This window comes from Solanum stenotomum, chromosome 7 (genome assembly GCF_019186545.1).
Source record: "Solanum stenotomum isolate F172 chromosome 7, ASM1918654v1, whole genome shotgun sequence".
In the NCBI taxonomy this organism is placed as follows: Eukaryota; Viridiplantae; Streptophyta; class Magnoliopsida; order Solanales; family Solanaceae; genus Solanum; species Solanum stenotomum.
The window spans coordinates 56750327-56774817 of NC_064288.1; the positions used below are offsets into that span (position 1 = coordinate 56750327).

At 29.7% G+C, this 24491-nt stretch overlaps 2 protein-coding genes across 2 annotated transcripts; both read right to left on the reverse strand.

Moving 5' to 3' along the window:
- Positions 1 to 5152: 5152 nt before the first annotated feature.
- Positions 5153 to 9280, reverse strand: LOC125870698 (phosphatidylinositol:ceramide inositolphosphotransferase 2-like). The gene is made up of 12 exons (XM_049551194.1): positions 8735 to 9280; positions 8546 to 8635; positions 7649 to 7735; positions 7501 to 7569; positions 7088 to 7168; positions 6879 to 6950; positions 6689 to 6746; positions 6491 to 6593; positions 5959 to 6054; positions 5826 to 5872; positions 5582 to 5691; positions 5153 to 5488 (listed from the first exon to the last, which is right to left on the reverse strand). Exons 1-12 carry the CDS (start codon positions 8792 to 8794, stop codon positions 5411 to 5413), a joined length of 951 nt encoding a protein of 316 aa, XP_049407151.1. The 5' UTR covers positions 8795 to 9280; the 3' UTR covers positions 5153 to 5410.
- A 9880-nt stretch (positions 9281 to 19160) lies between these two features.
- Positions 19161 to 21885, reverse strand: LOC125870080 (uncharacterized). Its single transcript, XM_049550443.1, has 5 exons — positions 21774 to 21885; positions 20736 to 21218; positions 20057 to 20643; positions 19895 to 19972; positions 19161 to 19793 (listed from the first exon to the last, which is right to left on the reverse strand). The coding sequence occupies exons 1-5, from the start codon at positions 21883 to 21885 to the stop codon at positions 19179 to 19181; spliced, it is 1875 nt and encodes a 624-aa protein (XP_049406400.1). The 3' UTR covers positions 19161 to 19178.
- Positions 21886 to 24491: the final 2606 nt, after the last annotated feature.

The window sequence follows — 24491 nt, forward strand, 5'->3', positions numbered from 1 at the left end:
CACATTCATCTCATAATCCTCATTTCTACAATTTTCATCTTTAGGATGTGAGAGTTCTTTACTAATCAACACTTTGCCTTATACAATATAGTTGGCGTAACCACCACTCTGTAAAACTTACCTTTAAGTTTTGGTGACACCTTCTTATCACATAAGACTCCTGAAGTGGGCCTTCATTTTATTCACCATGCATCAATTTGATGAGTGACATCATCGTCAATCTCCCCATTTTATTGGATAATAGACCCAAGATGCTTGAAACTTCCACTCTTTTGGATGGCTTGGATATCATTCCTTACTTCGACACCAACCTCATGTTGTACATTATTGTACTTACACTCCAAGTATTATATCTTAGCCCTTCTCAACTTAAACCCTTTAAACTTCAGAGTTTCTCTCTAAACCTCTACCTTAACATTAACTCAGACGCCGCGAGCCTTGTCAATCAGAACTATGTCATCAACAAATAATGCACACCATGACACCTCAACTTGAAGTTGTCTCGTCAATTAATCCATCACTAAAGCAAAAAAAAAAAAAAAAGGGCTAAGAATTGACCCATAGTGTAGAGTCCTCTCTCGTTGTCATTACCCTGATTTTGATCATCATACATGTCCTTGATCGTCATGTTATACGCCATATGTACACCTCTAGGCTCTAGCTTCATATCATCTCCATTAAATCTCCTTTGAAACTTTACCGTATATATTTTCTAGGTTCGATGAATACCATGTGTAAATCTCTCTTCCTCCCCCTCTACGGCTTCACCAATCTCCTAAATTTAGATTAAATAAGTTCTTAAATTTTAATACCAATAGATATACTAATAACCTAAGATCTAAACCGTTCAAATTAAGACTTGCATTAAGTATAAAAAATGAGACCTAAAAATACTTATTATTTTATAAAATTAAAATAAAATAAATTAATTTTATCTCATGTTACCCTTTTAATATTATATATTCTTGCAAGTTATAACCTATAGTATTCATTATATAGCTTAGATATTAAATTTGAAAAAATCAAATAAGCAATAATTAATTAATATCATAATTGTTCAAATATTAATAAAATTAGTTTAGCCTTGCTCTTAAATAGACTTGCTTATATTAAAGAGGGATAAGCAATTAGTCATGTTTGCTTAAAAGTACTTTAAATGTGCCTAACTATATCCAATTAGTCATTTAATTTCCTACTTCTGTTGACAATTTAAAGTGGAAATTGGCCTAAATCAAACCTTGCTGACTTTCTCTTTTATTTTTATAAAAAAATATTACTTAACAGGATGACCCAAGGCCAACTACACGGCAAAACAAGAATAAACCAATTTAAATATGGGGAATGAAGTTCCCTTTCAAAGGTCAAAGTCAAGAAAAGAAAAAAGAATATTTTTTTTGATTTGACACAAAATTATCTAATTCATCAAGTTTAGGTGTAGTTTCATTATTTGAAGACCATAATTACTGTTAATTTGATTTAGAATCCTGTCTAGTCATTTTCACTCTATTCTATCTAGACCTAATACTAGTATTTATCACAATATATTTTGATTAAATAGGACTTCATGGAGTGGCATCATCTTCTTGTGCAATTACTAAATTTCATCTTGAGTTGTGTGCTTGTGACGTATAAGTCACGGATTTGAACTGTGGAAACAATCTCTAATACTTATATTAAAGTAGATTGGCAACATCACACCATTTGGGGTGCGACCTTCCCTGAACTCTGATAATGCAAAATGCTTTGTACACTAAATTGTCTTTCAATTGCATCCCCCCCCAACGTCTTCCTCCTCGATTAATTTATTCATTTTTCTATTCAGTAATTATTATTTTTGTAAAATGAATTATAGTACAAAGTTTCATATATTGGATCCACAAGGTCAAACAGAATCAACAAAAGCTAACGAAGCCATTAAACCAGAGCTATGTAGATTAATTGATAACTTGAGTTTCATATTTTGTGTAAGCTTAAACAATTAGACATGGAACACTTAACAATATTTCACAAGATTTGTGAATAATAGCACAAACACGTGTAAGAATTTTCGTCTGACAAGATTTGAGAATAATTTAACAAGATAAGCAAAATAAAGATGATATCAAGTCGTAGTCACCCAACGAAACTTGTAAATAATTGAACAATACAAGCAAGATTTGCCCATTTGGTAAAACTTCTAAACAATTTAACAAAATAGATAAAATGAAGATAATGTCAATATATGGCCTTCATGCATAACTTATGAATAATTGAACAACACATGCAATGTTCCCATATGGTAGAATGCCATATATATAACATAATAAATGATTAATTTTACACTTTTCATTTTATAATTAAATAAAAGTTTTTATAATTGTACAAATATTATGACATGATTTAAATCACAAATTTAAATAAAAATCATTTCTTTCTTAAATTTAAGAAGTAACACAATATATATACGTGTGTGTGTGAAAATGAAATTTTGGAAAAGTAGTCAATGATCAATGACAACGTTCTTGAGTTTTTCTTTCCATTAGAAGTTTTGTTGATAAACAATATTGATCCTTATTTTCTTCATAAAATTATGATAAACCATTATTTTCGTCACAAATTTGTATCTAAATTGTGGTGAATCACCGCTATAGATTGTGATATAGTGATGAAACTACTTCACCTTTAATCAGAGTACTCGAATTCAAACCTACGGAGAAAGTCATGTTGAAAAAAGGGCAGGTAGTCACTGAACTTTGGAGGAAAAACATGGGCAAATGAATGATGGTCATGACCACGTTAATAAGTAGGCCAATTATGTATGTGATTTGTAATAATGTGTAGCACCACAAAGGTGTCAAAGAAGACCCCAAAATGAGCATGCAAAAAAGTAAATAAAAGTAGTTTTTATACTCACAAACACTAATGATGAAAATGAACATAATTATTTACTCATATCAGACACCACCATGTCTAGTTGTCTATACCCTAAGATTTTAGGTTCTTTGTTTTCTTTGTAGGCTGACTTTTACAGCTAAAATTGAGCAAACATGGGAGCTTTTTTCTATATTTTATTTTATTTATTTTATATAGTCATATTTCCTTATAATAATATTATTTATTTTAATACATTTTATTAGTATAGTAAAATATTTTAAATTGCGCCTACATGGGAGCTTTCTTCTATCATTCCATTTTATTTAATGCCTTTTTTCAGTTTTTCATTTGGTGTCTTGTATTCGTATTTGAGTGTCAATTAATTCAAATTCATGCATGTAGTAGTGTAATACCCATATAAGGGAGAAACACTCCTTATTGGGATATTTTCATATCAAAGGTTCAAATTCGAGATATCTGATTAAAGATATATGAAGGTTATTCTATGTATCCAACCCTCCACAATCTTTGTTGTTTGTCCAGATTTTATGATGATATATACATCATGAATTGTATACTAATTAAAATCTAAAAGTGGAAAGCTTTGAAACATAATATTAAGAAATCAAAATACCATTTTAAATTAGTTGATGGATATTTATGTCCTTTCAAAGATAAGTTATGCCTCAATATTAATTTTAAATGTATAACTCACAAAATTCATATTGAAATATTTTGTTAAAATATAACAAGCTCTAGTTGGCTCTTTACTATTTAGTCATGCGTAAGTTATATGCTATTAGAAATAATTAAAATCACTAAATTCTACCATATTTACTAATTCTCTATATAATTTGAAATAATTATATATTATCTCACTAATTAGTAATGTCATATCAGATTTCAAATTAGAAACACCTAAATACATGTTTTTTTGCTACTAGATACGCTTAAATAGGGAAATAGGCGAGCGAGAACGGGAGGAAGGCAAGCGAGATTTATCTACATATCTCATATACATACAAATCACACTAGATACATGTATCTAAGATACCAGATACGTGAGCGAGATAGAGAGAGGCGAGAGAGATTTGTTTATTTATCCCTGATACATGTGAGTCCACAATGTATTTAGAACAAATTACACCTAATTTGATCCCATGTCTCTAGACATGCCAGATTACATGGATCGGAAGTCCAAAATCTAATAAGATTTATACAATTACAAACTAGCGTGTATCTAAATAATTCGCTCCTAAAATAGTGAAATTTACGTAAATTACCAAAAAAAAACACTATTATAAAGTAAAATACCTCTATTATCCAAATAAGAGTAATATGAAATGATCAAAAAAAAGGGGACCAAGTGGGCTGTTAAGTGTGTCAACAAAGATTACACCACACGACGACGAACAAGAAGAAGACTTTCACTAATATAACCAACCAAAACTAATTGTGAAGAGGCCATTGTTTGCAAAAAAAGAGAGAGAGAGAGAGATGATTGCCAAACAAGCTACAGAATACTATAGATATCGTACAAATCATGCTGACATAACTTTTGTTTTAGAACTCCCGAGAGTTTGTGTCCGTCCAACGCTTAGGTGACTGAGTTGGTGCAACAAGTGGTATTTCACGAGGAGCTACCACAGATCATTTTTCCTACTCCCTTGTCAACGTTCGTCACACCGAGACGAACTTGCATGTGTACAATTTACATCTTCTATGTGGTTTGCGCTCTATTGCGAAAAACAAATTTACCCATAAATGTATGATCAAAAGTATTGAGTTCAATTGAACCTGATATAAATACTCTGCATATGATTCTAAGTTCACATCAAGGTCATGACACTAATATATATACGTGAGAATAAAAGCTATTGAGTTTACATGATCGTTATCTGATTCTAAGTTCAAATCCTTGTCATGACACTAATATCTATACACATTGTGAGAATAAAAGCTATTGAGTTTACGTGATTGTTATGTGGTTTTGTAAATATGAAATAAGTGTATAAAGCATAAATAAATTTGGAAGCAAGAGCCATTATAACGTGCCAACAACCAAATTATTGTTGGAAAGATAGTGTGGCTTATTGTTGTCATTATAAAAGACAACTAGGAAACGTTTGTTGTGTCCCATAGGAAAGGGAAGCAACGTGCTGTGCTGCACTTTCCTTTGAAATAAATGTTACCAAACAGGTAATGGGCAAAGGGAATGTGTGGACATAAAAGTATTGAGTTGGATCCATCTACACACCAGCTCATGCCCATGCTACTTGCAACATAAAGGAACAACACATTTCAGAAAAATAATTTGCATTAACCAAAAAATAAAATGAATTTCTTGATACATTTGATCAACATTAAAGTTAACCACAAAAGAGGGGGCGTGGAGACGACACATACATAGCATCGCAGCAATCAACCTTCATTTCGTATCCTACACTAAAACCAAAACTATTCAACTTGGAAGAACACAACTTGTAATGATCGCATTGTTACCAGTCTATGTACCGGGGGTGGGCCTCAGTTAGTGGCATTCCATGAAGTTTATAGTCTAAACACCATTAATCACTGTTTCATGTACTGTTTTGCCATCTTCCACAATCTTCCCATTGATTTGGGTTCGGGGCCTCTACAGAAAATGCAGAAAAGAGTGTCAAAGCTAATCTCAATAGTGACGAAAAAGCTATAATCCCTAAGTTGAAAAATGCATAAATCTCTATACCCATTCTGCAGGATCTCCAGAATTTCCATTCAGCAGTTTGTGATTCTCTTCTTTAGATTTGCTATCCTTGGTGACCGGAAGCAACAAGGCACTAGTGCGATCAGGCAGTTCTGCAAGAAAGACCTCACTGTTTCAGTTATTTAACATTCCTCTTGTGTGATAACCAAATTTGGGAGGAGAGAGTGGAGGACAAAAACTAGATAAAATGATTCCTCTGAAGATAAATTTAGGATTGATAACTAACCCGGTAATGTTTTATCAATGAAGAAAACTACAAGGTTGACAGTGTACCTGTACCAAATTAACATGGCTCAATCAAGTGTTCACAATAACAAGAACGTGCTGAGGAGTGCATCAAGCCAAAAAACATCACTCACCATGCTACAACGACGTCAACAGTGTAATGCTTGCGGGATGCAATAATCAAAAAGCTTTGTGCAATAACCGCTAACCAAGCACACTGTTTTATAAACCTGCAGAATAAAATCAAGCAATCAGTGACAAATACAGGCTGTGCCAAGACACTTGAGAAAATATAGATATGCAACCTAAGCAAAGGAGGCTACACATAAGATATCTGTACCCCAGAAAGCAGCTTTTTGTTGTTGTACCATGAAAAATATGAAAAGGTTCAAAAGAAACCCTTCCCGACGAGAACTCACAGAACCCAAGGCAGACATATCTTCCAGGTAAATAATTAGAAGAAACGGAGAAAAGGAAGTAAAAGGAAGGAGGAAAGTGTTGGTGTGCCATCCTGCTTAGTTAGGCTAAGTACTTTCAGTACAATTCACACTGAACTCCCCTCCCCACCAAGTAATGCGTGATTTGCATAGTTCCATTACCATCAGAGCTGAGATTCAAATGATTATCAGATATCAAAAGTCATTCAGATCATTATTACTGTAGTACCTTCGTGTTCCATATTTCTGGTATGTCCGCACAAAGACTAGGGAAAATATCATGTGAGATGAAAATATTAGATCACCACAACCATAAAGCACACCACGAGGAACTGCAGAGCCATAAAACTCAGATAAGTGTCTAAATCGAAGAATGTGATGCTTTAGATGCCAAGAGGAGCAATCAGTAAAGGAAAATGCAACTTACCAATCAACAGTGCTTGTAAAATGTTGTCAGGAGGAGGAAGCGTGGCAAGCTTTGAACCCTGGTAATTTGCAGGGAAAAAATGTTAGTTCAGGTTTTGCCAAAAAAGATTAGTAATTAAGTAAGCTGAGGCACAGCTAACAGACAGCAGAACAAAAAAGTTAAAAACCCATTAAATGAAAATAGCTTTTACCTCACGACAGTGATAGTTTGGACCAGGAAGCTGTGTAGAATAGAATGTTATGATCCGAAGGAATTGACAACCCTGTTGCAAACATTTATTTAACCAACTTAGAAAATACAACAGATATCAAGATCTCCATTATTGGTAGCCTTGTAGACAAGAACAAATAGTAAGGAGTACGAGAGAGAGTAATTTTGGCAAAGAAAAGGGGCACGTACAACTAAGAATGCCAGGACCCTGCACCATATCAGAACTGTATAGATCTTTTTGGTCTTGAAAATAAAAGGATGGAACGTCCACTGCAGCAAAGCATGCGAAAAGCGTTAGAATAGAAGACACAAAATTAACTCCGCAAAAAAGTAAAGATAAAGACTACCACATCCGCAAAATTCATTCAAGGATGAAGGAAAATCTGGTTGACCACCATATAAACATAATTTAAACTAATATCAGGGTTTCCAAGTTTCTAAAGTCTGAAGCAGCTTGGCATCATGGTTTGCCTAAATCAAATGCAAGTGTGCTTTTTATAAACTTAAATTTCGAAGGCATAAAGCAGTAATGACAAACAGAATCCAATTTCACTTATAATCTTGCCAAGAAAAAGATGAGATATTATAGAGAAACAACTCACCATGATGAAAGATAGAAAGATGGTGGTGAATACAGTTTCACTTATGTAAGCTCTATCTTGTCCAAGCTCCTGGAATTTTAACCCATAAGAAAAGTTCAGTGTGCAACTCCCATAACAGTGGGGGAGAAACAAAAACAAGTAAACCAACCGGAAGAAGATAGAAGCCGACATCCTGAAGAATTGGTCCAGGCCGGTGAAAGTAATGCACCCCTCTAGCAGCAAGTCCATGGATGTACTGAAGAAAGGAATATAGAAGTTTCACAACTCAGGAATCCAAAATGCAATAAGATCCGAGAATAAAAATGACTATAAAGCAGAGAAACATAAAATCATCACATTATTTGCCAAAAATAATATTCAACAACCATACAAAATGTGCACAAGTTCTATGATTCGGTAAGAGATCAGCAAGAAAATATCTGACAGCTCCCAACCTCCCGTCACTCCGACAAACTCTGCCCTGCCTAGACCGTGGAAAAAGAAAATATTGCTAAAGCAAACATCGAACAAATGAAAAGCAGTTGACTACAAATGGAGGATTTTGTAGTAACACACTGTAGATTGTAGAATCAAAAGCAGTTTAATTTCAACCTAGCTTATAGTACTTGCTACTCCATGCAAGTCCAAAGCAGAAAAACTTATACTTTCTGCAAGAAATGAAGGACAATAAAAATCTACCTGTCCAAATTTTAACAACTAATTGACTACACTGTTGAATCATAGATACCCTCCTTCCTTCCCAGGTCTCCCCCACTACAAAGAAATCTTCTTTTAATCAATTATCAACTGATGAAGTAAGAATTGACTACACCTGTACACCATTAAAATTCAAAACTTCTAGAGCTCTCAGCAAAGTAAAACTACAATCATTTATAGCAAAAATGTTATGCTTGTAGATGGCATCACTGAAACCTGATAGAACATTTTAAAATCCTAATCACATAAAGTACCAAAGGTCCATCTAATCAAGCAACCCCAAATAACCACAAAACCAAAAGGAAAAAACAATTGATCAAAAGAAAGAAACATATAGATAGACAGATACCTGAAAAATCAAACCACCAAGAAGATATTTCCAATTATCAGCAAGAAGATTGATCTCTGTTGTTACCTCCGCACAAAATCTCTTCCATAACTGCTCTCCATAACAACAAACCATCACAATCAGGAAAAATGGATCTCCAGAAAAACAAAATTAAACAAATTCCACAAGCAAAAGTTTTAAAAAACAAACCTTTGAAGCCTCGCGACCAATGTAAAACGACATATCTTTTTCTGTACCAACCAAAGCCATATTACATCACAAACCAACCATGGCGGTCAATATCGTTCAACCTAAACCCTCCTTTCACTTCAAAACAAATTTCAATCCCTCTTTTTTCCCCCCTTTTTTCCCTCTTATCACCAAATTCAATTCAAACAATTAAAAAAATTAAAACTTGAACCCGATCGGTAAACTGAATCGGAACCCCCCAAAAAACCTTAACTCTGTCCGATCTCAAAAACCTAAAATTACCAAATCGCGATGGAAACAAAAATCAATTGACAATGAGTGTACAAATAATGGAAAACTTCAGTGGAAAAAAATAATTTATACAGTCGCCGGAAAATCTAATAATCCGGTATACTTTTTTTCTCTCTCTCTAGAAACTGCCTGCTGGTGTGGTGTTTGATTTTCTCTCTCTAGAAACTACTTTCTCTCTCTCTTTTTAGACTTCTGCTTTGTCTGCTAAAAACGCGAGTTGAACACGGAGAACAGTTGAGAAGAGAGAAGAAGAGATTTGAGAGAAATATATATAAAAAAAAATTTGCTCCTTTTTGGAAAATAAAATTTAAAAAGTGAATTTAATGATATTCCGTGTTGAAAAATATTCCAAAATTTATTTGTTTTCCGATTTGTATTTTTTTTTTTTTTAATATATACTAGTTAACTATAATTTAGGAATACGAGTATAGGTTAAGATATGTCTTATATGTTTGTTCGATTAGCGTAAACATCGAATCTACGTAAAAAAAGTTTACCATGTGGTATTACTTTTAATAAGCTTTTAGTATTTAATTATAATTTAATAATTTATATTTTCACTTTATTAAATTATTTGACTACGGTGAAATTAACTATTTTGATGTAAATATTTGTGTGTGTTTTTCATTTTATTATCTCATAATTATTTATTGGGACCCTTATTTATTTGATTATGTTGAGTTTTTAGAAATTCATTATTATGGACTCATATTTAAGACTTGTAATAATATAATCAAACTTTAAAATAAAATGCACAAAAGGCAAAAGTCCAAGATTAAAAAGATTTGAATCCACATTAAACATAAAGATTAATTAGTAATCAATGAACTTCCACGAGTTAATGGTGATGCATTTAGTTTTTTTAGTGCTAGTTAACTTCGTATTAAATTAAATTAATTTAAGTACAAGCATGCTCTCCTCAAAAGTCAAATCATAAACTTCATGTGAGCAAAGTAGTTTTTTTTTTTATTTATTTATATTATGGCGAGAAAAAAGATCGTGTTGCTTAGCCTTATTCTTTTTACCAATAATTTTAGTGTTAGATCTATGAGAATTAGACGATTTTATTTCTCCAAATACTTAGCGATAAATTTTTATGTTCCTTTCATTAGGATATTTTTAAACAAGTTCATGAATAACAAGTCTAAAAGTTTTCATCTTAATGAGATCAATAGGGGCGATATTAATAATATTAACAATTTTGATTATGACTGGAGTTTAGATTATTAATGATTAACTTACCACAAGTTAATAGTGATGCATTTAGTTCTTTACATGCTAGTTAATTATTAAATTAAATTAATTTTAGTACCAACATGATCTCCTCAAATCTTTGTAAAACTAAAAACAATAAAATAGAACCTCTTTATAATCTTTGAACGTTGCACATGGAATTGATGATTGATAATTAATAGGTAATATCCTTTTTCTTTTTCTCTTAATTAGAGGTTTTGATTTTAAGTTATGAGTATGAAAAAAAATTGTATGAAACGACTTTCTAAATGAGTTGTATATGATGCAAATTCAAATTTGTCTAGCTTAAATATAAATATCAAACACCACCAAATAAAAACACATAAAAAAAATCGATAATTGACCAACTTGTTTGTTTTTCTTCAAATAATATAAAAATAGAACGTTATATTCGAGGAAATGAAAATTGATTAAAGTAGGAAAGTTTTTCCTAAGCATAAACAAAAATAATACTCATAATAATACTCTCTCAGTCCCCTTTTAGTTGTTATGTTGCGCTTTTCGAAAGTGAATTTGACTAATTTTTAAAATTAAATTAGATTACATTAATTTAATATTTTAAATTAAAAACTTAGTAATTCAAAAACTATATAAAAAGTACTATAAATTACAATTTTTTGTATTTCAATATGATGAAAAAATACATCATAAAATATTAATAAAAAATTTTATCGTTAGAGTTTAAAAAAGAAAAATCATGACAACTAAAAAGACACGGAGAAAGTAATAAATTGTTTGAAATGTTTTTGGCGGAATCCGAAGTCACGAGGCTCACGGCTCGACGACCAAGAAGAAAGACTCAAAATTTGTCGTCGTTTCCTCTCTTTAATTTTTTCTATTTTTCTATGATATTAAGTTAGAAATTATAAATATTTGGGATACTATAATTATTATATACACCTAATTTTTAATGTAAATCTTAAATTTCACCATAAATTTACACAATCAAAAATATTTTTTCGTTAAAAGTTTTATCTAACTGTAAATAATAAGAACATCATATGTGTTCCAAAAAATAAGAAGTATTATAATTTGTTTCGTGAACACAAGTGTAGCTCTCTAATATAAGCAAATAATATTTTCTCAAACTGATTAGCCAAATACAAAATTCAATATCATTTTTATATATCTATTAGTATGAATTAACTAAGGTGCAAAAGAAGTGTTTTTTTTTTTTTTGAAATTATAATTTATATATTTATAAACTACATAAAAAGTACTTTAAGTCACAATAATTAATAATTAATAATATTTAAAAAGTATATGAAAAATTTACAATTAAAAATAGATTTATTGAATTTCAAAATTTAAAAAATATCACATAAATTTAGACAGACGAGTAGCGGGGGAACAAACAGGCTAGAAGCCAGGTAGGATACAACTAAGAAATGCTGGGTCCATGTGGGCATCATTAACTTTAATTAACCGTTTTTAACCGATGTGATTTAAAGCCTTAATTATAGGGCCCATTATGCCCATAATCTTTTCACTTTTTGGCATGTTTGTCTCTGCATTTTATCCTACTATATTTTTTTACTATATACTTTTTTGGCCACAATTGATAAAAACGTTGCGTCCCACTTCATAAAATTCCAAAAGTTCGTTTTATACTTTGTACCATTATAATTAATGTGAATAAATTAATAATTTGGTATTTCAAAAATGAAATCCAGTACTCTATCTGCCAGAGCCAGCCAATGTGGAGGATTTTTTTAAAATTTAAATTCAAATAAAACCGGCCAACACAATGATACTATTTTAAATTATTTTTTGAATCGTGAAAACAAGATAAAATGTCGTGTACTATGCTTCAGTTATCACATTAGTTGGTTTAGTCGTTGCCCCTCTTTGATATATATTATGTTATGTTTTCTTTATTATTTTGTATGTCCTTGTAATTTTGTATTGTTCTGTTAGTTGATCTGATGTTTGTTACTCGTCGAGCTGAGAGTCTTTTGAAATAATTTTTTCTGTTTCTATGAGGTAGTGATAAGTTTTGTGTACACTTTAACATTCTCTAGACTCCGCTTCTGAGACTATACTGAATTTGTTATTGTTGCTGATAAGGTAAAATGTTTGTATTACACTTCTTTGGATGCAATTTTTGTTCAGATTCCGTGTGAACGCGAGATAATTTGTGCATCAAGTTTCAAATGAAAAAAAAAAAACGATAGGATAAGGATTTTCATGACATTTTGAATTATTGTTAGGTATTAAATTTATTAAAGTGTGGCACAATCAATTTGGTATGTTGGTAAGTTGGATATATATTACTAATTTAGTAGGTATACAAACCAAATAATAACAGAAATTTGGAATCAAAAGCACAAAGGTTTGAAAATATGCATTCTCCATTTTTGTTTTTGTGGTTTTCCACCAACTCGCAAAAAAGAAGAAGCAATATTGATAGGTTTATCCGAAAAATAATTTTTCAAATTTCTTATTTTAAAAATAAATAATTGAAAAGGAAAAATCTTTTGTAAAAAAATATAATATTAAAAACAAAATTTATAAGTGGCCTACAAAATTAATTATCTCGAAAATTAGCAACACCATAATAACCATATCCAAAAATTGTCATAAATGTTTTGAGCTTGGAAGCAATCGAGTGACAAATCATAATTTTAGAGAGATTTTATTTTGTAACTCTTTACAAATTTATTTTTAATTTGAAAAGTTTTATGTCCTTTTTACCATAGATCTTAATTTTTACATATATTTTTAAATTTTTTTTTTATACATAAAAGATATGATAAAATTATTTTATTCTATTTTAACTAGTTCTTTCAACTTAAATTTCAATTATTATTTCTTCAAATTGCACGTAGAGGGTAGCTAATAAACATATCTTTCATAAAAGAAGAAGAATTTCAAGTAGAATTAAAGCAGTGGACTATATTTTGCTAACCAACTAAACTCAATGAATCTGACTTTAACTTTATTTTTTGGTGTAATAGGTCACTTAAGAATTGTGATAATGGGATAATTATTGAGTTTTTTCAACTTTCATCAACTATAACAAAACAGGAAAAAATAATAATAAATGTCTGCGCGCTAAAATTCTTTGAATTGAAGTGAAATAGTGGGGTTGAAATTGAGGTCTAAATTGGGTTCCAATGGGTCAAAACTAGTGGTGGCGTCAACTCATACTTTTTGTTATATTTATTTATCACAACAAATCAATGATTTTTCTTTTTTTTTTTCTTAGTCTTCTAGATTTTGGTGTTAACAATAAAAAATTCAAAAGTTCTAAGGTGAGAAATCAACACATAAATCCTCACACATGGTGCTCAATATCTATATTAAAATCTAACTAAATTTAGATCTATATCAAAAAGCCCCACATTGAGAATTTATTAGATTTATTCATCTCTTTATAAACTTCATAATTGTAGGTCGGGTGGGTTCAAAACATAACAGGCGTCAACTGTTTTTTTTTAAATATCGCGTAAGCATCACGTAGGAAAATTAAGAGGGGGACATAGCTATATAACGGCTTAGGGGCAAATATGGCTCCAAAGTTAGATATTAAAAGCAAATATGACCATTTTTTGATATATCTATAAAAACTAAAAAATGACTTATCCATACAATATAATTTTTCGATAAAGGATGTCGCTTCACACCCAGCAACGGTGCAGAGCTCCACCCTTGAATTATCATATTACCAAAAGGAAAAAGACAGTTGTTATAATAGGAAGATGACTTTATAAAGAGCATATTGTTATAAAGACGATTACTATTGTTATAAGTAAAAAAAAATTAAAAAAATGAGAAAAAATTTAACTACTATAATAAGATATTATTATAAAGAGGTTTGACGCGTTATTTAAATAGAAAGTAATAAATGTGATCTCATTTTAATTTTTGAAAAGAAAAGAAAAAAATCTAATTCAACGGTGAGGGATTTGCCCAGGGGAATAGTTTCATTTTCATGGGGTCAGTTTTTAAAAAAAGGAAAAATCCTATTATGTCTTTACTTTTTTTATTATTAGTATTATTTTGTCTTTATCTAATTTTTCTCCCTCTTGAAATTTCTTCAATCCAATAAAACGTCAATTTCATATTCTAGATGGAGATTTGAAAACAAATGTATCCAAATGGCAACAAGATTCTAGCCAACTAAGGAAGCTTCCATTTTATACTTCAATTAATGAACAAGACATTTTACATGTGAAATCAAAATTTATTCGTAATTCATACGTAAACCATGACTAAAGAAACAATAATAGTATCGGTAAGTATAGTTGAGTTGATGTAGTAGGTGAGTCGAAATTTAATTTGTTGCATCAGATTTATATTATTAATTATGAAATAGTGTATATAGGAGAGTTAATGCGATGTGTATTTGAAGAATAGTGATTAGTAATCGTGAATTTACGTTGAAAATGTTAATAAGGTGATTTCTTTGGGCGGACCATAGACGTGTTTGTTTTTGTTTAAATTTCCGTCATTAGGCAATTGGATGACTCGATAAAGCTAATTGACACCTTCGATAATATTCCCTTTAACTTTTTGTAATCAATTATTTGATAGATGCTGTACTGATTATTTCCTTTAATTTAGTAAAAATATATTAACGGATTATAACACATCCCAACAAAATTGACGTTGTTTAATTCAACTTTAAAAATTATTTCATAATATGTGATTTAAAGAAAAAGATTACATTCTGTTAGTTCATTTTCACTTGTCACTTTTGACATATCTAGAAAATATAATAATTTTCTTCATATTTTACCCTCAATATTATATACTTATTTTCTAAATCATTTTCTACGACATCATTTAATAAGAGATATTTTGATAAAATACATATATCATTAATTATTTTCTTAACGAGTCTGTCAAGTCAAACTGTGACAAGTAAAAGTGAACGGAGGGAGTATATAAGTATATATATACGGCAACCAAGGGTGGATCAAACCTTTATCATAGCAAATTCATTTGCATTTAATACTTTTAATGCGGGACATAAATTTTTGTGTAAGAATTAATTAGAATTACAACAAATAATAGATGCAAATCCACAATTTTAAAAATATATATTAGGTTCAAGGTAAAAATTTCAATTAAAAATTAAGAGATATTAAATCGGTCTCTAATCGCAACAACTACATCCATCTACCAATATGAAACGCTTTAACACCTCTGCAAGTTCTGAATTGAACACCAACGTGGAATGTGGTGCAGTGGTGAAACTATTTCATCCTTAATCAGAGATTTTGGATTCGAGTCTTGGATATGGAGAAAATCTTATTGGGAAGCGCCTCCTGAATTGGCTATGCAAAATGCGATTCAGATTTAATCGGAGCTCCAATATGAACTTCAAACACTAGGTGGAAAACAAAAAAAAGTTCTGAATTGAACATAGAAGCATGCACGTACACGATGTGCAATATTTGTGCACCTAAATATATTAGTTAAATCAAGAAATTAAAGATGATGAAAACTTTAATATCATGTGAAGAAAAAAATAATCCGTACATCAAAGCTTCAAAAGGACAATAAATTTAATACTAAAAGACTTTAAAATTAAATTCATAAAACTTAAAATCTGAATTCACTTTTGTTCATAAGAGAGAATTGCTCAAGATTATTGAAAATTGAATTTGTGATGCTAAATAGTATATTTTTCCGATCGATGTAAAATATTCTAACATCTCATGAGATTATAATAATTATAACTATAAGCTCGTATTAATTTGTCTTTTAGAGTTGTTTTTTTTTCTTTTTTGGTAAAAATAAATAAATAGTTGAGGGATTTTTCAATAGCGATATTATAGAGACACTACATGGCTGACGTTTTGTATGAACAAAAATCTTAGACCTCAAAATTAAAATAGATATATCTATATATATATATATATATATATAGATACACAATGATCATGCAACATGATGGCATGTTACACCAAGGCCACAACATTATATACACAATTTCGATGACTATAACAATTATCTACTCTCAGAGTCCAGTCCCCCCACCCCCACCCCACCCCCCAAAAAAAAAACTTTTTCCAATTCTTTTTAGTTGTCATGTTACATTTTTTTAGAGTTAATTCAAAAACTATAAAAAAAGTACTATAAAATGTAATTTTTCATATCAATATAATAAAAAAAATACATCTTAAAATATTAATCAAAATTTACATCATTAGATTCTTAAAAAGAAAATTATAGCAGCTAAAAAAGAAACGAAGGAAGTAGTATAAAATATTAGATTTAAAAGGGCAGTCGAGTTGAAGGAGTCAATGGTCAAAATGGGACGTTAACTCCACAAGCCGATCGAGTTGAAAAGTAGGACAGAAAATGAAATAAATAAATAATAATAATAAAAGAATTCGTTCATTTTTTTCATCCATTTTAATATATTAAAACAAAAATAATTAACTCATTACAAAAAGAAAAAAAGTCAATCAAATAATATATATTATACACCAATTAACATAAATATTATGATAAGGTATGTACTTTATTTTTTATCGTAATTGGTAGATACGTAAAAGTGAATCAAAACTGTATTAAAAAAATTAGGTGTGAAAATCGAGTAAAATTGGGATTTTAGAATATGGTGAGACTGGTCTTGGCCGCCTAGTGCGGCTTATTCAATGTGACCACGACCTTTTTTTTATTTTGCAGATTAATTATATTATTTTTCCTCATAAGAACATTTAAGAACAACGTGTTGAATAATTGTAATTGTAAAATTGTACGGTGAAATGAATGAGATTATTATATTCTTGAGTAGTAATTTTGAATTTGAGTTCGAGTAATAGAATTAAAAATGAAAATAAATGACAAAATTAATTCGTGGAAATGATGGTCATATATCCTCATATATATGCTTACACATGTTTTCTTCTTAGAGATTAGAACTAATTAAACAAAAATGTGTTAATCAATATCAGCGTACATTAAAAAATAAAAGAAAAAGAATAGATTGGTGTCATATATGATATGGACCAAAATCATAATTGTTTGTGAATTGTGATGAAAAAATTAATAAAATTGCAGATTATGAAATCTATGAATGGGTCCTATATGTACATAATGTTTTGGATTGTGACTAAAGTCCTAGATAACGAATTTAGATTTTTTATGGGTCCAATAAATTACTTTCCGTTTCAATTTATACGTCACAAACGATAAGAAAAAAAGTTAAAATTTATAATTTAAAATAAATTATAGATATTTATGTCATTATAAATATTTTTATTAAAGATAAGTGAGAAATTATAAAGTTTAGGATTTTGGAGTAGTTGAAAAGTCCCAATCCAAGTACGTAAGATTTACTTTAGTGCTGCTTCTTCTATACATCATAATGCTACTTTTTGATCTATTTGTAAAGAGAGAATTAACTATGGTTAACATTTTTAAATTCGGTGTAAAGTATTAGTTTTATTTTCGAAATATTGATAATCTTAAATTATTAATTTATTTAATTAACTGAACAAAATATAATTTTAAAGAAAATATTACTAGATGAATTCATTGGCAAATCTATAGTACAATTTACGCGTTTGTTATATTTTATGATTTCTAGTTCAAACTCTATATATGTTGGTGAGAAAAACAAGTAATAAATAGCCTTAATAATCTTTGACATTTAAATTATGAATTTGACACAAAAATATTAAAGATAATACAAGTACTATGACTGTGAAGTTTATTTATTTTATTTTAATTTAATTTAGAAAAAAGTCAAGTTAAACTTGGTTGAAGATCGTTAGGCATGCTCTTAACTTTGAATTAGCTAGCTGATGCGTTTATTCTCTTCTAATCTTCTTTGTTACTCTATAAATTTAATTTAGTTGACTAATGTATTTAATAGTTAATAATGAAGGAAAAGAACAATAAGTCGTACATTTCTATTTATTATATATGCAAGAGTATATTATTTCCCAAATATATATATAAAGTTAGAAATTTACATAAATCCCACTAGTTTTGGAGCTAATTATTTAGATACACTCTAGTTTGCAATATTATATATCTTATCAGATTTTGATGCATTCATATATGGTCAGATACATATATCTCGAGATACACATGGTCAAAGTTAGGTGAAATTTGAGAAGTACTTTTTTTTAGTGTTGAACTACAAAATAAAATAAAATTACTAGTATTAATTTTTGTAGTGGAATTGTTTTGTTAATACTAAGAAAAAAATACAGGTAAAAGGAATGATGTTTTATCTTATTAATCCTTATGAAAGTAGTGTGACTTTTTATTATTTTTTGCAACTATTTTCTTTCCTATTCTTTTCTGTTACTGGCAGTATGCACCATTTTCATAAGCAATGATCTAATTAAAGGGAAAAAAAAATAAAATAGGACGTTGAAAATAAAGCTTGGAATGGGTGGCCATCGAGAAGAAACCATTCTTTTACTTTTTCAAAGTTTTTATATAAAGAGTAAATATTGTTAAGATATGACACTTGAGCCTAACTCAACCCTAAAAGCTATCTCACGAGGGTAGATTTGTCCAAATTCATATAAGGAGACTAAATTTCATCCCTCTACTGAGGTGGGACATCTTAACAAATATAGGAATTAGCCGAATGAGGTTCAACATTTACTACATATACATAAAAACAGTTGTATACAATATAATTTGCCGCCGAAGAGTGTTTGGATGAATCCCTAGGTCCAAATTGGCTCCGCCCCTATCCCTAATTTAAGTGTGTTCGGTATGATTTTTAGAAAAAATATATTCTTGTGTTTAGTACGTAAACAAAAAAATATTATTCTAAGAAATTCATAATAAATCAAATCAAACACTTAGACAAGAGAAATTCAAGAATTAATCTTGATCATTCTTTTTATCACATAAGAATGTAAAATGCTGTTACAATAAGAAGATACTCTTATTTGCAAGTGTTATGAAGGGTTTGTTGTTAACAAACTTTGTGCTTGTCTAATCTAAAAAGAAACTTGGACCTATATGTGGATCTTGCCACATCAAACCATAGTTTATACTGTAAACACCCAAATAAAGCTACAGGAATACCAGCACAAACAATAATGAGCTTTGGCTCCCAAATGGTATGATTACTATAGACCAAAAAAAATGTTGCTGCAAACGCCACGAGCATGCTAACTATGGAGAGAAATAGCGCGGTAAGTCCAAAAAATAATTTGGCAGGTAATGACACAAGAAAATCGTCTTCACCATAGCGAGATACGAGAATGGACAAGAACATAGTGATGGAAACGATTGAGCTGAATAGTGCCACTGCATCTGATATGACAAACACCATAAATCCTTTCGAGTTTAGCAATACTGGAATACCGTTACTACTATTATTACCGCCTGGCACAGTGAAGCCAACAGCAAACACCATCGTAGCAATCAAACTTGCAACAAGCATACAAGATTCTGCTGTTGTTTTCATCCATTTCTCACCATCTTTCAGTAATTCCTTGTGCTCTTCCGTGAATAATTCTCTAGGGGTTTTTCCATCTTTGTTTTTTAACTTGAGTAAAAAAGGTGGTACAAGTTTCTCCACTTCCTAACCAATTACGTAGGAGTAATTATTAGTATAATGTTAAAAGTTGTATGTATACGATTAAATTTGTAGAATGACAGATAATTGAAATATTTAATTCTCACCTTGAACCATAGTATTTCTCTTTGCATTTGTAGTGCCGCTCCAGAAACCTTGAGAAATGATGGCGGCATAATTTTCTCCTGTACGTAGAAAAGCTCATGATCATGTTGACAATAATCGATTATTAATCATGTTAAAAAGAGAGAGGATATATCAAATAATACCTTATTATCAAATGTATTATTTGACAGTCCTAACCTCCCAACCAAATGTAAAATGTTGTTGCCATTAGCATCAATTTTTTGAATGAGTAAGTTTTTCATTCCTCCAATTTGATGTATAAGATTGAATACTTTTTCCTCTCGATATAAAACGGCAACATGTATAATAGACCAACCTCGATCAAGTTTCCATATCAAATCAGGATGATTATTAATAGCCACAACTAAAAACTCTACATTTCCTGTTTTTGCAGCAAAATGAAGCAATTTATCTTTTTCCAGGTATTTCAATAGTCTTTTCTCTGCATTTTTCTTACACTCCGTCCAAAGTTCCTCAAATAGTCGACCAGCTTGTTTTTCCAGTAAATTCTTTTCCACCGTAATGAATTGGCTCTTCACCATAGAAATCGCGCTGATAATTATCTTCTTCCACACTGGAGAATAAGCTACTTCATTGATTCCCTTCAAATACCCTTCTTGTTTACTAATCGCTAACGACCTTTGAGCTAACATGTATAAGAAAGCACTTCTTTTTTGTAACATTTTTTCTGCTAATATTTTTTCATTGTTGAATATATTTGATGCTACTTCTGCATGCAGACAAAAATATATAAAGTAGGATAATATTGAAAAGTAGCAATAAAAAATATACATGATCGAGTCAATTAAGTTTGTAGCTTACCATACATCTCATTCGTGATAGTGATCTCAAGAAGGTTTAAGCGTTCTTCTGGCAACATTGTATCAAGATTTGTGACTTCATAAAGGTATAATACCATAGCTTTATATCCACATTGAGCCGTTGCAACGATTGGTAATAATTCATCGATACCACAACGGATGTTTGGCAAATTCTCATTTTTTTTCCTCATTGCTTTAGCAATATCATCGAAACCTGACATTGCTGCAACACAAAACGCGGTATTCTTATACTTATTTTTCAATTCTAAGTCAGTCGCTTTCATCAATTTCATCAACTCTAGTACAAATCGGATACTATTTGCTTGTGTTGCAATGTGAAGTATTGATCCAAGTTCATGTGATATGTTTTCATGAATAAGCCATAGATTCTCTTTTAAAATTGATTCAGCTGACTTCCAATTATCTTTCAATGCAGCCCCATAAAGAATTTCACACTCATTTCGATAATCCACTCCTTCGTCATCTGCATAAATTAGACGTAAAAAATAGTGTGATTTTACTATATTACTCTTTGAATATAATAAATACAACGTCTTGAAAAATGTAATAGGAGACTGATTATAATTAATGATATAAGAGTAAATTATGAACTAAGTGTAAAGTTATCTATTGATTTCATAAAGTGAATAAGTATTGTTGGACATCCCAAAATAGCGTAGTGGGTTAGGAGTTCTTTTTTCTCTAAATTTTATGTCAGTTTAAACAGTACCACATAAATTAAAACAATAATAATAAATAAAATGACAATTTTACTACTATATCATTCTTAATTAATATGAGTCATCTCATTCATTAGAAAAATGAATAAAAAGAGTATATGATAAGCACATTGTAATATAAACTTGTATGATAAAATTCTTTAATGAAGGACAAAACGTTCGATCAACATTTTAAAGCACATTTGCACTAAATACTACTACTACTACTATTATTGTATAGTATTAACTTGATGTTGTTATAAAAAATCATAAATTTCAAGACATTTATGCTATCTCGAAAAAGATAGTTATGAACTTACTTAGAAATACAAGATTGGGATATTGATCTGCAGATTCTTCACTATCTGTTTCATCTGAAAACTCAAATTGTTCATTATCTTCATATTCATCATGAGAAGAGTTGCTCTCCATTATTATTCTGTCCATAGTATTTTTGTGTTCAAATTGCATTGCTAACACAAACTAAATAAAGATAAAGAAAACACTATAGCTCCAAAGATTTTTAATATGTCTATTTATAGTCCTAACTTAAGAGACAAAAGGGATAAAAAGAATGATTATTCTTTGCTTGTATAATATGAAGAACTTATTCCATTCTCAATAACGTAAGAATTTTATTTTTTCCTTTTTCTACAGAAAACTAGAATGATATTTCTCGCCCAAATTAAACTAACTTTGTTCCACTCATATCGATATACTTAATATACTTAGCTTGCAAATAGAATAAAGGTCACATGATAAGAATTATAATTGCACAAATATGCTGAAAATGTAATATCTATTTACAATTACGATAGAAAATAAAGCAAAGACGTTCAATTATCTATCTATATAAGAGAGAATTTTCATCACGGTGATATTGTATCACTACAAGCCGGAACTTATCCTTATCTAATTTCACATATTTTTCTCAATTTTACGTACTTTCACAATCCAATTGTTTTATAAAAGTCACAACCACTCATATGACAGTTGAAACCTTCATGTCTTCCCAACCTTCATCTAAAAGATTTTTTAATTGCTTCTTTACGCAAAGTGAATCCAACAAAAGATAGGAAGGGAATAAATGGAATTCACGTTGACAGATTCATTATATATTTCCAAGTTTTTAAATTGTATTTGTTTATAATTTTTTCACGAATAATTAATAAATGTTTTTACAAGAGCAGTTGTTTGCAATAATAAATGTTTTCTAGTTACTTTGATAAAATGACCAAATAGAAAAACAAACTGCATTCTTTTAGACAATTTATACCCTTATTAATGTAAAAATTATACATTGCATAATTGCAAATATAGATGCTTGAATTGTATTGTTTTAAAAAATTTCACGAATAATGTGAGCTATTTTTGTGATGGTCAGGCCGTCTTGATCATAAGGCACTAAAACATGGAAAAACTACATAAATGGGTCCTAGATGACGAATTTAGATTTTTCATGGGTCCAATAATTTACTCCCTCATCTCAAATTATGCGTCACAAACTATTAAGATTTTGAAGGTATTTTTAAGTTAAAAAGTTAACGTCACGAGTATTTGGGGGACAAAAGATGGACGGAGGGTAGTTTTATACCAATTCAAATAGTTGATAGGCATTTTAGGTAATTCTCCGTAAATTCTATTGTATTTTAAAAACTTCACATTGTTTGTTTTTAACATTCCTTCCAATTCATTTTTCCAACACCTTAACTTTTTCATTCTTATAATTTATACTAGTTACCAAAGTCTGTTTTGTGCACGTATCCAATACCATTAAATTTTATAGCAATTGGTTACATTTTTTTATAATATTTTTTATAATATTATACTTGATGTACTATTATTTTAAAGCCAATTAGAAAGTTTTTCAAAGTTGAAACATAACTTTAAATTAAATTTAGAATTTTCACGGTCAAATGTGATGCGTAATTTTACAGCTGAACGGTTAACTTAATATTGAAAGGGAATGAGCGACCGTACAAGTATTTTTTTTAATATCTTTTTTGTCAACAAAAAGAAAACGCAATTGTTATAATTAAAAAATCTTTGAATTTTTGAGTAAATATTACCATTGAAAAAGTATAAAGCTGTCAAATACTATGTCCGCTTATATTTATTTGTCGATTATATTGAAATATTATTTTTGCTTTTACTTTTCACTTTTAACAAATAAAGGATTTTTATTTTTTTAAAAGTACTCATAATATGAATATTGCATAGAATATGAATATGAAAATATTTTACCCTCAACATTAATTACTTATTTCAAATTATATATTATTTATATGAATATTGTGATAAAATACTCATATTAATCATATTTTAAGAGCCGTGCAAAATTTAAAATAGACAAATAAAAATAAAAGAATGAAAAAGTAATATTAAGGGAGTTTAAAATATGAAAAAAATAAATACATGAACTAGCTGAGTAATGTTTAGCATCTACTAGTTATACATAAAAGATAAATGTATCAATAGTATAATTTTCTGTTAAATGGGTTTCAGATGAATACCTAGGCCAAAACTGGCTCCGCCCCTATCCCTAATCCAGATGTGTTCGTTATGAATTTCTAGAAAAATAAGTACATTTCTTACATATTTTTTTGTGTGTAGTATATAAACAAAAAGTATTACACTAAAATCATTGATATATAATTTAGATAAATACTATTGGAGGTGGAATAAGGGATATGGGTGGGGCCTGGGGGTGGTGAGAATTGTGGGCTATGAAAGTTCGTCACTTGTGAAACTTGATTTTTCTAATTTCACTAAAAAAAATCATTTTTCTAAAAAAATATTTTAAAAATAATTTAATCAAACGAATATGAAGTTCTTTGATCGAAAATGTCCTATAAGATGTATGGTTCTTGAATCTTGACGAGAGTCTATTTTTACAAACATGTAAAATTATTCCTTTAGTTGATCATCATGTATGATGTTGCTAATTATTTTATCGTCAATCAAATTTTACTGGCTCTTATTAATTCAGAGAATTCTTTAAAAGTATAATAAAATTGATTTTTCACAAAAATATAAAG